This window comes from Alligator mississippiensis, chromosome 16 (genome assembly GCF_030867095.1).
Source record: "Alligator mississippiensis isolate rAllMis1 chromosome 16, rAllMis1, whole genome shotgun sequence".
Taxonomy (NCBI): Eukaryota; Metazoa; Chordata; order Crocodylia; family Alligatoridae; genus Alligator; species Alligator mississippiensis.
In genome coordinates this window covers 12,954,976-12,970,547 of record NC_081839.1, presented here as the reverse complement: position 1 = coordinate 12,970,547, position 15,572 = coordinate 12,954,976, and the positions used below count along the sequence as shown (strand labels likewise).

At 54.6% G+C, this 15,572-nt stretch overlaps 1 protein-coding gene across 1 annotated transcript; it reads left to right on the top strand.

The window, feature by feature from the left end:
• Positions 1-7: 7 nt before the first annotated feature.
• LOC132246524 (maestro heat-like repeat-containing protein family member 2B) lies at positions 8-9,539 on the top strand. Its single transcript, XM_059719659.1, has 14 exons — positions 8-74; positions 482-591; positions 1,097-1,249; positions 2,399-2,553; positions 2,851-2,995; positions 3,481-3,677; positions 4,307-4,444; positions 4,646-4,757; positions 5,305-5,451; positions 5,770-5,949; positions 6,530-6,682; positions 7,511-7,613; positions 8,426-8,491; positions 9,316-9,539. Exons 2-14 carry the CDS (start codon positions 496-498, stop codon positions 9,495-9,497), a joined length of 1,827 nt encoding a protein of 608 aa, XP_059575642.1. The 5' UTR covers positions 8-74; positions 482-495; the 3' UTR covers positions 9,498-9,539.
• The last annotated feature ends 6,033 nt before the right edge of the window (positions 9,540-15,572 follow it).

Here is a 15,572-nt window from a genome sequence, read left to right as displayed (position 1 = left end):
ATACACTTGCAGCTCTCTTGCTGCATCCCGCCTGTGGGCCGCCGACTGCATTTTCTGCCTTCTGCAGCTACAAGGTAAGGGCACTCTGAGTAGGTGCAAGTGACTCTGCCCCTCTTCTCCCTCTGGTAATGCCTACTCGTCTGCTCTGTCCATTCACTGCTAGTCTAACGACACCTGAAAAGCACCTCAAAAGGGCCACGACTGGCCCTTGGAAGATCTCCTCCTAGGAGAGAAGAAGTGCGTGGTGTGAAGGGCCTGACCCTCTTTTGGGAAGTGTGAAAAGAAGCCTGCCTAGCAGAAATGGGGAGAGGATTGTAGCAGCTCTGATCCCGCTGCACCTCTGACCCCACTGAAGTCACTCAGACCTCAAACATCATCCTTGGACCACACTGCCCATGACACCGCACATGGTTCCTCCATGGAGCCACGGTTCTGTTTCAGACATCATTACAGCACTTTTTCCTCCTTATTTTCATTCCAGGCCAGTCCAGGACAATGGATGCAGCAGAGGGGGAGCTGAGAGGTCTCCGGGAGGAGCTCAAAGCTGCCAGCCCTGAGGCTGTGCTGACATCATCCTGCCAAATGGCGAAGGTCAGTGGCTCAAGAAGCTGGTGTGGAGACTCTGGGAGCTGGGTGTCCTTCATTGTCCGGTCTTTTGCTCACACGTGGTTTATCTCTTTCTTTGGCGTGCATGGGGGAGGCATTTGGGACACATATGGTTCACCCACTGTTTGCCCATGTCCATGTAGAAAGAATAAGTCAGAGCAAGATTAGAAAGTCTGGTAGATAGTTCTGTCCTTGCACAGAAGAACAAACCTTTGTCAGTACAGCATCCAAGTGAGAGCCTCAGCCAGGACTTGGTCTCCTCATGTGCCCATTTTAACTTATCCTGAGGTGCAGCTTGGCTGTGTTTGTGTTGTGTTGTCAATTGATGCTCTCTCCGTTGAAGAACGGTGGAACGTTCAAACCCAGGATTCACCTCTTGCACATGCACCATGTTGCCGTAAGGCCCAAGCTTATACACGGCACCACTCTTTAATATCAGTCTTGAATTCTGGGGTTCAGTGCAATTTCCCTTCTTTCTATTTGTCTCCAGGTCACTGGCAAATTCTTGCCCTCCACCCAGGCCCTTGATTTGGTGGGGACAATAATGGATGGCATGCTTTCTGCCAGCCCCACGTGTGCCACAGCAGCAGGCCACTGGTTCTGTGCAGTCCTGAGGGAGAATGGAGATGCCCTTCTGAATGAGGTAAAATTGAAGCTGAGGAGGCTTTCTGCATTTGCCTTATGCTTTTCAAACACTGCTTTCATGTGGAGCGGACAGCAATCTTAGTGTTGATCCCTGGACATGAAGCAAGTTCCATTTCCCTTGCTAGCCAGAGATGTGGGGGGGAAGAGCAGATCAGCCGCATCCAAGAGAGAGAACACAGTGACCTAGATTATTGAGAAGAGCTTTCAGCCCCAGCAGGTTTGGAAACATAGACTGTGGGGCAAATACAGCAGGAGAGGGCAACAAGGAGCCTGAGGCACCCGGCTGTGGCTGGGCTGGAACACCATGCTTAGGCATGAGGAACAGATGCACACTTCCCTCAGTGCCACACCATGCAAAGGGTCCACAGCAAGGCAGGACCTAGAGATGGTTGTGTATCCTCAGGCATTTCCCAGCCTTGGTAGAGGCTATGTGAAATGCTCTTTCCATCCTGCTCCTCTCTGCAGGGTTGGGAACAGGGCGCAGGAAAGACTGTATGCTAGAGATACTGCAGCCTCCACCCTCTCCCTGTTCTGGATGGGACTGGCTATGGGCAGCTGGACCTACTGTCCTGCAGGCCCGGCCATGTGCAGAATAGGGAGGTGCAGTTAGAACTGAGAAGTGTGAACTCCAGTGTGCAGTTCCAGCAAAGCTGGTCTCACCTGGAAAAATTACACTTACAATCATCTTGCTCGCGGTCCCAGGGATTCTCACAGGGGTTCTGACGTTGGCGGTGCTTGTTGGTCCTGAGCTGAGCATCCACACAGCAGGTCAAAATTAGCTTCTTCAAACCACCCCCAGATGTCGATATTTGTTGGGGTGTTTGTGTGAGCAGGTCAGGCAGAAATGGGTCCCAGGCAGACATGCAATTAGATTGTAGGTGTGTGCACATGGGTGAGGGAAAGGCTGAGGGGGTGCAGGCTGGTTGGTGTCTGCCCACATGTCATGGTGTCCATTTTCACCCCAACTAGGGGCATAGGGACGTGCTCACTTCTTAGGATCAGCCGGAGGCAGCAGTGTCTGGACACTGGTCCCTCAAAGCAAGGAATTTCTAAGATGGCAGCAAATTGCCAAACTGAGGGAGGACTTGATTTGGAGTGTGGTGGCTGAATGAGAAAGGGACCCTTGTTCTTGCTATTTTTTCTCCAGGTGCCGGACATCCTGTCCACTATCTTTATACGGATGCCAACAATGCAGGAGAGGTCCATGCGAGGCTTCCTGTTAGAAGGCGTTGGCATTCTTGCCATGTTTCACCTAGAGGCAGTGATCACCAGCCTCCTTGCCAAGCCTCTGCCAATGGACAGGTACTTGCCACTCCCTACCTCTTGTGCCTGGTGGCGCGCACACATCCCATAGCCTGGCAAAGCCCATAGAGTTTCAAGTCAGCTGCAGATCCTTTGGGTGACTTGGTAAGAGTTAATGTCCAACTGTGTTTGGGTAGGAAATACCAGGCTCGTGCCTAATGGCATTGGCAGATGACATGACTGTGCCCCAACCCCGTCCTAGGCCAGGAGAGCCCTTGGCCTTTGCTTCAGTGTCCTATTGCTTCATAACACCACAGGAGCATCTGCAGCTCATATGTAATTTGTGTTCAATTTCAGTGACACCTCTGAGCTCTGGAGGGCCTTGGGGAGGGATGATGTCTCCACCCTCCATATACTCCGTTTGCTTCTGGAGAAGATCCACTATCCAGCTGGCACAGAGGGTAGCCCATCTGAGGGCACTGCAGCCCTGGGACCTCTCGCAGTAAGTGACAGCCCAAGCCCAGCTCTGTCCATTCCCCCTTGAGGGCTAGAGTCCTGGTTCTCAAGAGCTTGAGGTAGGATGCCAGGTCGTGGGGCAAGCTTTTCTCCCTTGCTGTCCTGTCCCCTGGGTCGCCCCCGCTCTTCCATCAGCAGCAGAAACACAGCAGCTTCATGCTGCGTGGCTGACTGACTCCATGAGACTTTGGAACTGGGAACTTGTGTAACCGAGAGGCTCCTTCTGCTTTGCAGCTCTGCGTTCAGGCTGCTGGTGCCTCTGCACTTCCCAGGCAGAAGTGCAGGGATGTGACTGGGAAGGGAGTGACTGGGAAGGGATGTGACTGGGAGCGTGGGGATGTGACTGGGAAGGGAGCTGCTGCCAGAGCTGTTCTGAGCTCTCCTGGATGTGAGGGAGAGACCTTTAGACTTGGAGTTATGGATTTCCAGGTGTCTTCCCCAGGCTGACTCTGGTCTTCTCTATCCCTTCAGGCAACATGTGCATCTCTGGAGATGCTGACTACCATGCACTCCAGCTCAGTCCTGAGGGAGCTACTCCCCGAGCTCCTGTGTGCTCTTCTAGAGCAAGTTGGCCACACCGTGGGGCAGGACATGCCGATGCCCACAGCAAGCATCCGGCGGAGGCAGCTGCAAAAGGGGCAGGTGTGCACAGTGGGCAACCCTTGCAGGTAAGGAGTAGGCTGCACCTGGTTTCACAGGTTTGGCCTCACTTCAGTCTAGCTGCCTGCAAGGTGTTCTTGTCCTTGCTAAGGGCTGTGCTGAGCTGCCTTGGTCCTGGCAGCTGAAAGTATCTGGGGTTGTCTGAGAAGCACAGAGTGTGAAATGTTGAGGCTGGGAGGGCCTATTTGTTCCTCCAGTCTGAGCCCTCTGTGACAGGACTGGCAGTTTTAGCCCAGGGACTTCACAACCTCCATTAGTGACCAGCACACGCTGGGCTCCCGGTGCTTGGGACCTGGGCATGTGACTTCTGCATGCTCCCATGCTCTACATGTGGCCTTTGTCCTTGTAGGGAGAGAAAAATGGCTGCCCAGTTCTTTCCGCAGTGCATTTGGCTTGGGAGAGCCTCCACACGTCCCATCTGGCTTCCAGCACTGATTAGTGCAAGGCCCTGCCCTCCCTGTCCCTGTCGGGATTGCAAGGCGTGAGAAAAAATGGCAGCATCAGTCTGATCTGAGCTGCCTGCCTTGCGCAGCAAATGTCTAAGTAACGGGCCCCCGAGTGACAGGGCGTTTTGGTTCTGCTCTGGACGCAGCATCTCGTTAGGGTCTGTAAATCTGTAAATCTTCTCTCTCCCCAGGCTTTCTATGGAGACCCTGGCCTGCGCTATATCAAAGGGCCTGGGGGAGAGAGTGGCTGCAGACCTTTCCAAAGCAGGAACCTGGCCACTACTTGAGAGCCCTCAGACACACCACGAGGGGGTGTGCCAGCTGGCCAGGTAGGAGAGGCAGGCTGGATTGCATCTGTGCTCTAGGCAGCGGGACGAGTGGTGGAGGGGAACTTTCTGTGCTGAACATGCAGGGTTGTGTGGGGCTGGAGACCTAGAGCTCGTGCTCCAAGCGATGAGAGCTGCCGCCTCAGAGCAAATGAGTGCTGGCAGTGCCCAGCCGGTCCCAGAACTAGTGGTTTTCTCTTGCAGGACTCTTCTCCCACTGGGAGTAATAACGCCCCAATTTATAGGGCAGGTCTTGAAGTGGGCCAGTTCCCCAACGGAAAATCTCCGTGTGACTGGTACGGCCTTCATCAGCCAGGTAAGGCCCCAGAGAGAATAAGCAGTTTGATGGAAAGGTGGCTGTTTGCTGTGCTCTTTCCCTGGGGAGTCCCCTGGTCCCCTTCCTAGGAGGGAGGATCACTGGATATGGTTGAGAGGTTTCTCTTCTGTCCTGGCCCCTGCATCGCCACTTCTGCTGTATGTGAAGGAGAGGTAGACAAGGACTGCCTTACAGACCTGCCCCTACTGAGCCTTCATCCTAGCCAGCAGCTCTGAGTTTGGTCCTAGCTCCTGCATCTTCTATAGCCACCCAGCATCCCAGGTAGACACTGCTCTAAAGCAAGCAATGTCCCAATCGACTTGCATCGGCATCATCTCTCCTGCTTAGACTACACCCCTGCTTTCATGATTTGCCTGGCTCTAAGCAGACAAACCTCCCCATGTCCAACAGGAGTGCACCGTGTGCTGAGGCTCTTCCTCGCGGTGGTCTGCGGGATTGTGCTCTGGCATGGGTTACTTTTCTGCTGCAGGGCTGGGCTGTTGAGAATGACTGTGCTGGATCTCACGGACACATTGATTTCTTTTAGCTTATGTGTGACCCAGTCCTTGAAGATCAAAAGCTCCTGAAGGCAGTCCTTTCTTTACTTCAGCAGCAAGCCAGGGACACAAATAACCTTGTCCAACAAATGGCAGCCAGAGGACTAGGCAACATCGTGTACGGTGCCCCTGAGCAGGTGAGGTTGGAATCACTCTGCAATCTCTAGAACGCAGCTCGGCTGTAGAGACCAAACAATGAGGCAGGGCCGAAAGGGTGCGCAAGGCCTGGAAGTGTATGCAGTTTTGCTGTCTTACCCCTTGTGGTGTGTCTGGAGACAGTTGGGTGTGACAAGTGTAATTTTGGTTTAGAAGCGGGTGCCTTGTGTCTCACAGGCACAGGGGAACGGAGCCATGGGGTCATGGTCAGATGAGGTGCCAAGCGCTCTGTGAATGGGAAAGCCCAGAGGTGAGGGGCATAAGAACTGATCAGTGTGTCGTGTCTTCTGTTTTTACAGCTAAAAACCCACCAGAAGGCCGTCGTGGAGACCCTGTTCCAGGCATCATTTGTTCCTGCCAGGCCTGAGATCAGGGAGGAGGGCACGCGGGCACTCACCCGCGTCTTTAAACATCTGGGGACGGATGCGGGGCCCCTGGTTGAGGATGCAGCTATGCACATCAGGCCCTTTTTTAACCATGTGAGTGAGCAGCGCTCCCCACCCCCATTCCAGTGCTCTTCATTCGGGGCCGTTTCAGAGGTGGGAGATGCACTTGCTGCCCCTTGATCCAGCCCAAACTGGAAGATGTTCAATTCTGTGGAAGACATGAGTTTTCAGGAGGAAAAGCAAGTGAAGAGAACGGGATGACAGATGGGCCCTTGTAGACAGGGAGGGACGCTCAGCAGACGGGACGAGGCTGCGGCTGGGGTCACGGGGCTCTGTAGGGCTCTGGGGCTCTTTTCTGCTGTGTTACTTCTCCTGAGTCGGAAGCAGAGCTGGGCAGAGACAAGCGACCACAGGGGTGGGGGGTGTGGTTTTGCTGGGATTCAGGATCGGAGCCCCCAGTGCCCGCATGTTCAAGGAACGAGGCTCGCTGCTGCTCCCCGAGCTCTGCTGAGTGCCCTGGCTCCCAGGCAGCCCGCCTGGAGCAGGACTTGCCAGAGCCCACCTCCTGGCACACCACCTGGCAGGCTGGAAGCCAAAGGCTCCTGGCAGGAGCTGTTCCAGGCCCATGAGAGAGAGGCTTGGTTGTGACCACACGGGGGTTTCTCGGCCACAGGACAACGACGGTCTTCACGCCGTGGCTTTCTCCCTCTTCGGCGCCCTGGCAGGCTGCATGAAAAGAAGGCAAGCCTTTTATAAAAACCAGGTGAGGCAGAGCCTGGGAACACTCCTGCTTCACCTGGAGGACCCCAACCCGCAGGTGGCCAAGGTAAGAACCGGTGACACTGATTTCCTTAGTCCCGCCAGGTCTCCTCAGTCCAGGCCCAGGGGCACTCTGCCCTTCCTGTGTCCAGTGGTGACCATCCCCTCCCCTCTCCTCCTCTCCCCTCCCCTCCCCGCTGAGGCGGCTTCATGCAGGCACCTCCTTGAGCTCAGGGCTGCCTCCCAGGTCCAGGGCAGCTTGCACACCTGACCCCCCTGTGCATGCAGGAAATCTCCCTGCCTGGCTTTACTGAGGGGGAGACGGCTGCTGCCTGCAGGTGCCATGTGAAAGGCAGGAGAAGTCCTCCTTTTGCTCGCAGCCACTCCTTTATGCCTAGTGCCAGTCACCTCCTGGCCAGGCCATCCTGTTCCTGGCCTGGGTGCAGTCCTGGGTCAAGAGGCAAGCCTTGGCCTCAGCTCAGCAGTCAGCAGGGAGTACAGACCTGATGTGCCTGTGTTTTTCAGGAGTGCAGAACAACGGCCTGTGCTGCCCTTACCTGGGCTTAAGGAGGGTCCAGGCAGCCCTGGCCTTCCATACCCAGGGGTCAGAGCAGGGGAAGCAGGAACAGCTGCTGAGGGATGTCTGCAGGCATTTGGTGAGTGAGTTTGTGAGTGGCAGGAGCTGACTGAGGTCAGGGCTCATAGGATGCGGGGAGGGAACTGGGGCACAGTGGAAATAACTGCAGGGGTCGGGTCTAGGACCTGGAGGCACGGGACAAACCAAGATTGCTCCTTCTAGCCCCTTGGTGCTCCCGTTTCCTCCTGATCAGTCCCAGCATGTGGTGTGAGAGCACTTCTCACCGGAGGGAGCTCACGTGTCCTTGGCTCTCTCCAGGCCAGAGAAAAACCTGCTCTTTTGGAGGGTCTCTGCCAGGCAGCCCAGGGACACTACTCAAGCCCGTGGCCAGAAATTCAGATGGCAGCCATCCAATTTACAGGTGAGAGAGGATGCCTGGACCCTTTTCATTCTCCCTTTCACCCCCAAGAGGAAAGGTAATGCTGTTGGTGAGCAGGATCAGGCTGTTAGTCAGCCCGTGCCTCAGGTTCCCCTGAAAGGCTTTGGAAAGGATGATGCTCCCAGTGTTGCAAGGCTGGTGTTGAGAGGGAGTCAACTGGACAGTAAGGCTGGGGGCTGTGGCAGACAAGCCCTGTGCTGTGATTCAGTAGATCTGAGCGATGGAGACGTGTCAGGGACATGGTCATCCAGCACAGCTTACAATTGCTTAGCACCACTTCATGAGGAAGGCAGTTGGGAAGGGGCACAGGCCTCCTGGGCCACTGGGTGCAGGGACCTGGTCCTGGGAGCAGTCCTGTCAGAGAGATCCCCACACGCCCGTATTGAGCCCATCTTGAAACTCCTTGGGCTTCTCTTCCTCCTGGGAAGGAGGCTGTGTCCGCCTGCATGTCCAACCCAGCTTGTCAGGGAAGGCTGGGTCCTTGCTCGGCCTGCCCCTGTGCTCAGGGTGCTGAGAGGCTCCTGGTGCCCTTTCCACCCCCAGTGCAGCCCAGGGAAAGAGGCAGGTTTCTGTGGATTACTAGAGCTGTTGGGAGCAGCTTGTGCGTAGACTGCCCTTTTCTTCCTGGCTCCCAGCCCTTTACTTAGATAATGAGACCCAACAGTGAACCTGTTGGCCACAACCCACCTGTGATGGCAAACACAGCGCAGGGGAGCCAAAAACCTTCCCCTCGACTGAGTTTTCCTTGTGTCCTGACCACGGGAGCTGATCTGTTCTCCCTGTTGTGTGCTTAGGTATCCTTCTGGAGTATGCTGCCCCCAGGAGTGCCGGACAGATAAAGGTTGCACGCCTGCTGAGCTGTAAGTAAGAAATCCAGCCCCTGCACTTCCCTCCCGGAGCCCAGAAGGAGCTGAGAAGCTGCAGGGACCGACCCCTCCCTGTGCTTTGGAGCCCAGTTCATCCGCTCTGCCCTGAGGATAGGCTAAGAGAGCCTTGCCCCGAGCAGGCAGCTCACATTCCCCTGGAGCAGCAGGGTGCAGCACGGAGGAGCTGAATCTGTGCACCTCCTGACTGTCCTGCCCAGGCCCCGGCCTCACTTGGCTTCCTAGGGTCCCTCAGGTTGGGGAAAGTTGTAGCCAGTGCCACTGGATGCCACTGCCAATCCTCCCCTGGGCAGCCTGTCTGTCAAGTTCCTTCATCAGGTGCAGACCAACATGAACCAGGCCTGTTCCACACCAGGTCTGAGTGCCCAGTCACATCCCCTTGGCAATGGCAGCTCTTGGGAAGGTTTCCGGTGACAAAGGCAGGAGAATCTTGTCAGTGGAAGCTGCTGAGAATCTCAGCCTTCCTCCATGGGCAGCAAAGCTGCTCAGTGCCCACCAGAATCAGCATCTCTCCTGGGCTGGGAATACAGGAAGATCCCAATGGAGCAGCCACAGCCATGTCTGTGTGGGAAAGTTTCTGTAGCTTGGGACCCAGAGAGACCACAAGTCTGGGGCTGTTCAAGATGCTGGTGATGAGATGATGGGAGAAACACTGCATCCATTGTGCACTGCCGACCCGCACATCACACCAGAGCCCTGTTCCCCAGGGATGGCCTTGCTCTGGCGCTGCCAGCATGTGTGACCAGTGTTCCCCGGAGGTGGAAGTGTCTGTTCACTAATGTCTCCCTCTCTCCATCCAGCTCTGCAAACTCTGGGACAGGACACCTCCCAGGAGGTCCAAGATGTGGCCACTCAGGTTGCAGAGGCTATTTCTAAAAGCCCTTGGGGCAGCATATTGCAAGAAGAGGAAAACCATGGGCATACCCTTCCCTATATCACTTCATTGCTCTGTTTTGGGTGCCTAAGGCCCCGCTCCATTTAAAAGCAAGCTCCTGAATTTGTATATGTTCAATAATAAATGATGTTCTGCGTTCTCCTGACTCTTGTTGCCTTTCTCCTCCTGAACACAGCAGAGAGAGAGGAGGGTGAAGCCTTGTAGCTTCACGAGTCTGTTTGGCTTGGGCTTTACGGTCAGGTTTGGGTACCTTGCCTTTTGGTGGGGTTGTGTGGACAGTGAGCTGGGAATAGGTGTTACCACACGGTAACCAGAAGGTGGGACTCTGCCGGGCAGACAGGCTAGGAACAGATGTTTGGGGATGCTAGGGGGAGGATAGATTGGGTTAAAAATGGCCACCTGATCTAACTGAACTTCTGTACAGTTCCCAGAATAGCCCTGGGGTTTGGAAAGCCCAGCCACTGGCCCCAGCCGTGGGGCTGCTCTTTTCCTATCCCCCACCCCTGACACAAGGTTATTTTTAGCCCCCTAACCCCCCCTAACCCCCTACTGACATAAGACATTCTCTCCTGAGCATGTCTCTATACCTGTTTCAGCCATGTGTCTCATTTACATACATGTATGTTTCATTAACATACTTTGCTCTGCCCTGGGCGGGGTGGGGGTGATTTTTAGCATTATAATGAGACCTTTTTCTGAACTTCTTGTTATCTTGCAGGTGTCAGGGAGACATTATCCTGCTGGTGTCAGGGAGGCATTCTGGGAGTCTTCCGCAGCCTACATGCTGTGCTCTTCAATCTTATCTTGTAGAACCTCACAGGGGGAAGCACATGGGGTGCTGCAGCAGGCTGCAGAGAGGCTGCTCCTGGCAGGGGAATCACCATGGATCTGGGTCCATGCAGGCAGTTTTCCTTAAGCGTTCTTGGGGATAACTGTTCTTCTGGTGTGGTTTAGTACCCGCCAAGGTGTTGGGGCTTAAAGCCCACTTTATGGACATGGGAGGCTCCTCCCTCGCTTGCTTCTGCAGCTATGTCTGAGGACAGGCAAAACTTGAGGGGCATCCGAACCCCAAGCCTCCGTGCTTGGGCCTGCTGGTTGTAGGGCCACTTATGGGTCTGAACTGACTCACTGATTTGGACTTCATTGGGCGGATTTGGCTTGGAACGTGAAAAATGTCTTTAAGAAATAAAATGTGCCTCAAAGAATGCTAAAGCGGTTTCCCTTTCATGGCTTGTTGCCACAGCTAGCCAGCGCTGCAATGGCTCGTCTCATGCAAAAGGCTTCTTGCCATTTTTGTTGGGATCTTTCTGCTCTGTAAAGACATGGACCACATCTCCATCCTAAATTAGGCCTGGGGCCAGGGAGCCAAGGTGCTGGAGAACTGTCCAAATCTCTACAGGCCACCAACCTTAAAATCTTAAAATGGATTTGTCCTGGAGAAGGCAGGCAGCCTGAGTCTCATTTCCCCTCTTACTGTGTTCCTTGTATCATGGAGCCATACAGGTCCTTTCCTTAGCCTGGGTGTAAGGCAGAGCAATATCAAGGCTTTAGTAAATGAATGTGCTGCTTCCAAGGACTCCCTTAGACCCGGGACAGGAGGTCTTGTCTACAGCATAGGAGATTCAGTGGGAGCGTCTACCCGGGCATTTAGGGGGCAAAGCTCCTGGGTGCGCATCTGCAAGTGCACCCAGATCACAGCACACTGAGCCAAGTCACAGCAGCGCTAGGGGGCAGGGGAGCCAGGGGGTCGACTGGGCTCAATGTGCTCAGAGGGGTTGGCTGGGGCATGAGGATGCTTCGGCGCGGGGCTCGCTGGCAGACAGCCCCAGCACAGAAGCACCCTCGTGCCACAGCCAGCTGGATGGGTCTACTTGTGTGCTGCTGTGCACAAAAAAACTCTGCAGCTGTGTATTTACAAGTCCTACCCTGCTGCAGAGTTGATTAGTTTGGTGCTCTTTCAACGACGCATGGACAGGCTGTGCGGTTCATTAGGCAAGTGCGCAGTAAACGTCTCGTGTAGACGTGCCTGGCACTCCCAAAATACCCCCATCTGGGGAGCAGGGCTAGTGTTGAGTTGTGATGACCTCCTGATGGCAGCTGGGAAGACCCTCTGTCCACCGCTCTCAGGCTACTCATGTCCAGCCGCTCCCCAGGCACCTGATGGAGCTGGTTTCTGGAGTTGCTGCAAAAGGTGAATCCAGAGGCTTTGCAGAGAGGTGCAGAGACCCCTGCCCCAAACCCCAACCCGCTGTACGGCATCTGAATTCCCCCTCCAGATCCGAGACCGGGCTTCTATAACAAAGAATGGGTAAGAATAAGCATCGTGCCAATCCTTGCCTGGGCACATGGGAAGATGTTGAGGGACCCTGAGGATGCCCCGGTCAGGCTTACCCAGTGCCAAAGTCTCTGGGATCTCAACACTTCGGGATATTTCAGGGCATTGAGACGTGGACTTACCTTGCAGGGCGGTGAGAAGCAAGAGCAGCTTCCCCCAGGACTGCACAGTGCTGGTCCGCAGGGCTGGTGGGGGCCCAAACCCTGGACACCCCCTGCCAGCCCCAGCCTTGGCGGGGCCAGAAGATGCCAGCAGATATCAGGTGTTTGTGGCTCTGAATTTGCCTCACTTGACCTTCACAAGGTCCCCTCACAGTCCAGCACCTCCCGCTCCTGGAGACAGGCCCAGGAAAGAGCCTCAGTGGCAGAGGGTGCTGGTGGCAGGGAAGCTGCAGGGGCTGGGCTGTGGGAGAAGGAGCTGGGGCTAGACGTGGCCCAGAGGGCTGGTGTGGCCTGAGCGGAGGCTGGAGGGTCAGGGCTGGGGTTGGACTGCTTGTGGGGAGCAGGGGGATGTCCATGGGATGCGGGTCTCTCCCCACAGCCTCCAGGAGCCCCCCTCACCTGCCCCAAACTGGCTCTGGGGTACCTGGCACTGGGCACCAGGGGCCCTGACTCTATCCCTGCTGCCAGCCCCAGCCCTGCCCCAAGCACTCGTGGGGGAGCAGGGCCAGGACGAGCAGGGCCCTGACCAGGGTGGTCATGGTGCTGCAGGAAGGGAGCCCAGAGCCCAGCGTGGAAGCTCAGCTCCTGGGGCCGTGGTCCCCAGCACCCCCGGGCAGGTCCTTGAGCAGGATTGAATTGGGATTTGCATAGAGGTAGTGTGCCAGGGGAGGCTGGGACAGATTAGAGGGCATGTGCACTCCTCTGTCCCTGGCCAGGCCTCTCCGTCTCTGCTGGGGAAACCTGGTCAAGCTCTTTAGGCTTCACCATCACACCCCTTTGGATGCGAGCATTGTTTGTGGTATATGACATGTACCTTCAAGGGGCCAATAGATGGACCACCCAGTCTTTCCCCGTGATGCCCTGCAGGTGCGGTTTGTGGTGGTGGGAGTTGTAGTTCTCCCTGCACGATGTGAGCATGTGAGTTGATGAATCCTGTTCCTAATCAAGATAAAGCTGTCTACCACTCCACCGGTCTCTGCTGAATGGTGACTGGAGGATGGGGCCCCAAAGGCGCAGAGGTCTGAGCGAGTCCCCCGTCCCTGGGATCCGGTGGCATACAGCAAACACTGTACGGTGTCACAAGTGACCCGTCTCTCGGTCAAGTCACGGGCATCCTGATTAAAGGGGTTTCAGCGTTCATTCAAAGAAAAAAATGGAGCATTTCAAAGTTGCACCAGCATCCTCCTTCACTGGAAATCTTGGGGAGATTGGAGGAGATGGGAACAGAGGCTTCAATTACACCTTGCAGTCACAAAGGCTGCGGAAGAGGCGGAGGATTATAAAATAGCAGTCATGCTTCACTGCACTGGGGATAAAGCCCTAGAAGCTGACAGCAACATGCAAGGGGTGTCAAAACCCTTCCTGAGGTGCTTCCAGAATTCAAAAAGTACTGCGAACCCAGGAAAAACCCTGTCTTTGAAAGGTAGCAGTTCTGGCAGCTTAGCTACAATGTGAGGCTGCAGGCATAGGTGATTTTGTAAGGGAGCTCAGAAGCAGAGCACAGCATTGTGAATTTGCTCTTGCCAAGGATGTTATGCTGCAGGACAAAAGTGTCTTCAGCATAACTGCCTGCAACCTGAAAGAAAGGCTTCAGCTAAATCCCTCCCTCACCCTAGCGCAGCCTGTGGATATCTGCAGAGCAAAGGCTCTCACAAGTGCTCAGGCCCGAGGTATGTCTGCAGAAGGAAGCGTGCGTACAGGGGAGCAAAAGCCAAGCTGCCAGAGCATTTTACAAAACCAAAGCAAGCCATCAGTGAAGCTTGCTCCACAGGTTAACAATGAAGCTAACAAAGGCAGAGCCTGCAGAAGGTGTGGAAGCAAACACAAGCCTGGGTCCTGCCCAGCTTTTGGAGAAACTTGTTACATTTGCTCGGGAGTGAACCACTTTGCAAAAATGTGCAAATCAAAGGGAGAGGGTCCAAAATCTGCAAAAGGAGCCAGTACCCTATATATGGTCCCAATGGCTGCAAGGCGGCTTTCACGGACCTTTCATAGCCAGAATGCCTGGTGTAGCACAGTCATGATCCCTGGCTTGCTAGTTGCTTTGAAGTGAGATCCTGGAGCAGAAGCAAACACTCACCCAGCAGATGTAGCAAAGCCTTTGCAAGGGAAAGTGCGGAAGACTCCAGCTCATGTTACATTGGTTGCATTCGGCAGTACACACATCCAACCACAAAGTGCAATCCTTGCACACTGCAAATCTGGTGCTAATGAACGTGATTTACCTTTTTATATAACAGACAATAGTGACCCACCAATATGTGGTAGGGTGGCATGCACCACATTAGACCTTCTCCGACGAGTCCATGGAATGGCTCGACAGCACCTGCAACCAAGGCGGACCGTCTCAAAATATACCCAGACGTTTTTGAAGGTTTGGGCCAGTTTCCTGGTACCCACCACACCGATGTCGACTCAGCGGTACCACCAGTTGTGCATGGTTGTAGAAAAATTCCCTATGCAACCTCAGGCGAGTTGAAGCCTGCCCTCAAGACAAAATGTGGGCGTAAAACGAATGCCCGCAACAAATGATGGATTGCGAATTGTGCACCCTGTCAAGAGCTCCAACCCAGAAATCAGAAAGAGCCCACGATCTCACATGGGATCCCAGACCTGCCTTGGCTAAAACTGACAGCAGACATTTTTGACCAACACGGACAGTCTCATTTGATCCTAGTCACCTATTACTCCAAGTACCCTGAAGTTTTGCACCTGCCAGACAAAACAGCTGGCATGGTAGTAGGCAAAACGAAGTCTGTGTTTGCTCAATATTTCATACCTAGAGAAATTGTCTGTGATCATGGGCCATTTGCAAGTCACACGATGAAACAATTTGCAACCGACTGAGGCATAACCATCACCCATTCTAGGCCCGGGTACCACAATCCAAAGGCCAGGCTGACCGCACAGTTCAGACCATCAAATCAACGCTTAAGACGACATTGCAGGACGGCTCTGATCTACTTTACTCAATCTGAGCAACATGCCCATTTCCGGTCTTGAGCAAGGTCCAGCGCAGCTTCTGATGGGGAGCCGCCTGCGCAGTCCCCTCCCTGCTACAACGGCGGTGCTGACACCCAGACGACCGTCGATCGCCTCCCACAACTTGCGGGACCTTCAAAGGCACCAGGAGGAGCGCTACGACCGCACGGCTGCTTTCCTGCCACCTCTACCACACGTGGAGAAAGTAGGGATGCAAACAAGTACAAGTTGGACACCAGCATCCGTCACGGCAAAAAGGGATGAACTGCGCGACAGCCCCCAGCGGTAATCAGGAGGAACAGAAGACACTTAGGATAGGATTACTCGTCAGTCCCAGCACGACAAGTTGGTGTACCTCAAGAAATGGCAGCACAGCAAACTTCAGAAGACGAACCAGACCACCATGAGCAAGAGTTTCATCACATTGCAGAGAATCCACCTGTCGCCCAGAGGAACCTGATGCCACCACGCCAACTAAGAGTGGACGTGTGGTGAGATTGCCTGTGAAGAACAAGGACCATAATGGGATAGAGGTAAAGGCTAGAGCCCACTGGTGAGCCAAGTGCTAGCAACCTCTGGCTCCACGATCCTGAAACGTTCCCAGTGTGGAAATAAGTTTAACCAGGCCTCTTACTTGACTAAGAAGAGAGAGAAAGAAAAGAAAAAAGGTGCTGATGCTATGTG

Bases quoted from the DNA above. Each gene is read 5' to 3' on its own strand.
- LOC132246524 (XM_059719659.1), top strand. From the start codon at position 496: ATGGATGCAGCAGAGGGGGAGCTGAGAGGTCTCCGGGAGGAGCTCAAA. The intron at 2,554-2,850 runs GTACTTGCCACT...GTTCAATTTCAG, and splicing joins AAGCCTCTGCCAATGGACAG to TGACACCTCTGAGCTCTGGA. The intron at 5,452-5,769 runs GTGAGGTTGGAA...CTGTTTTTACAG, and splicing joins TGTACGGTGCCCCTGAGCAG to CTAAAAACCCACCAGAAGGC.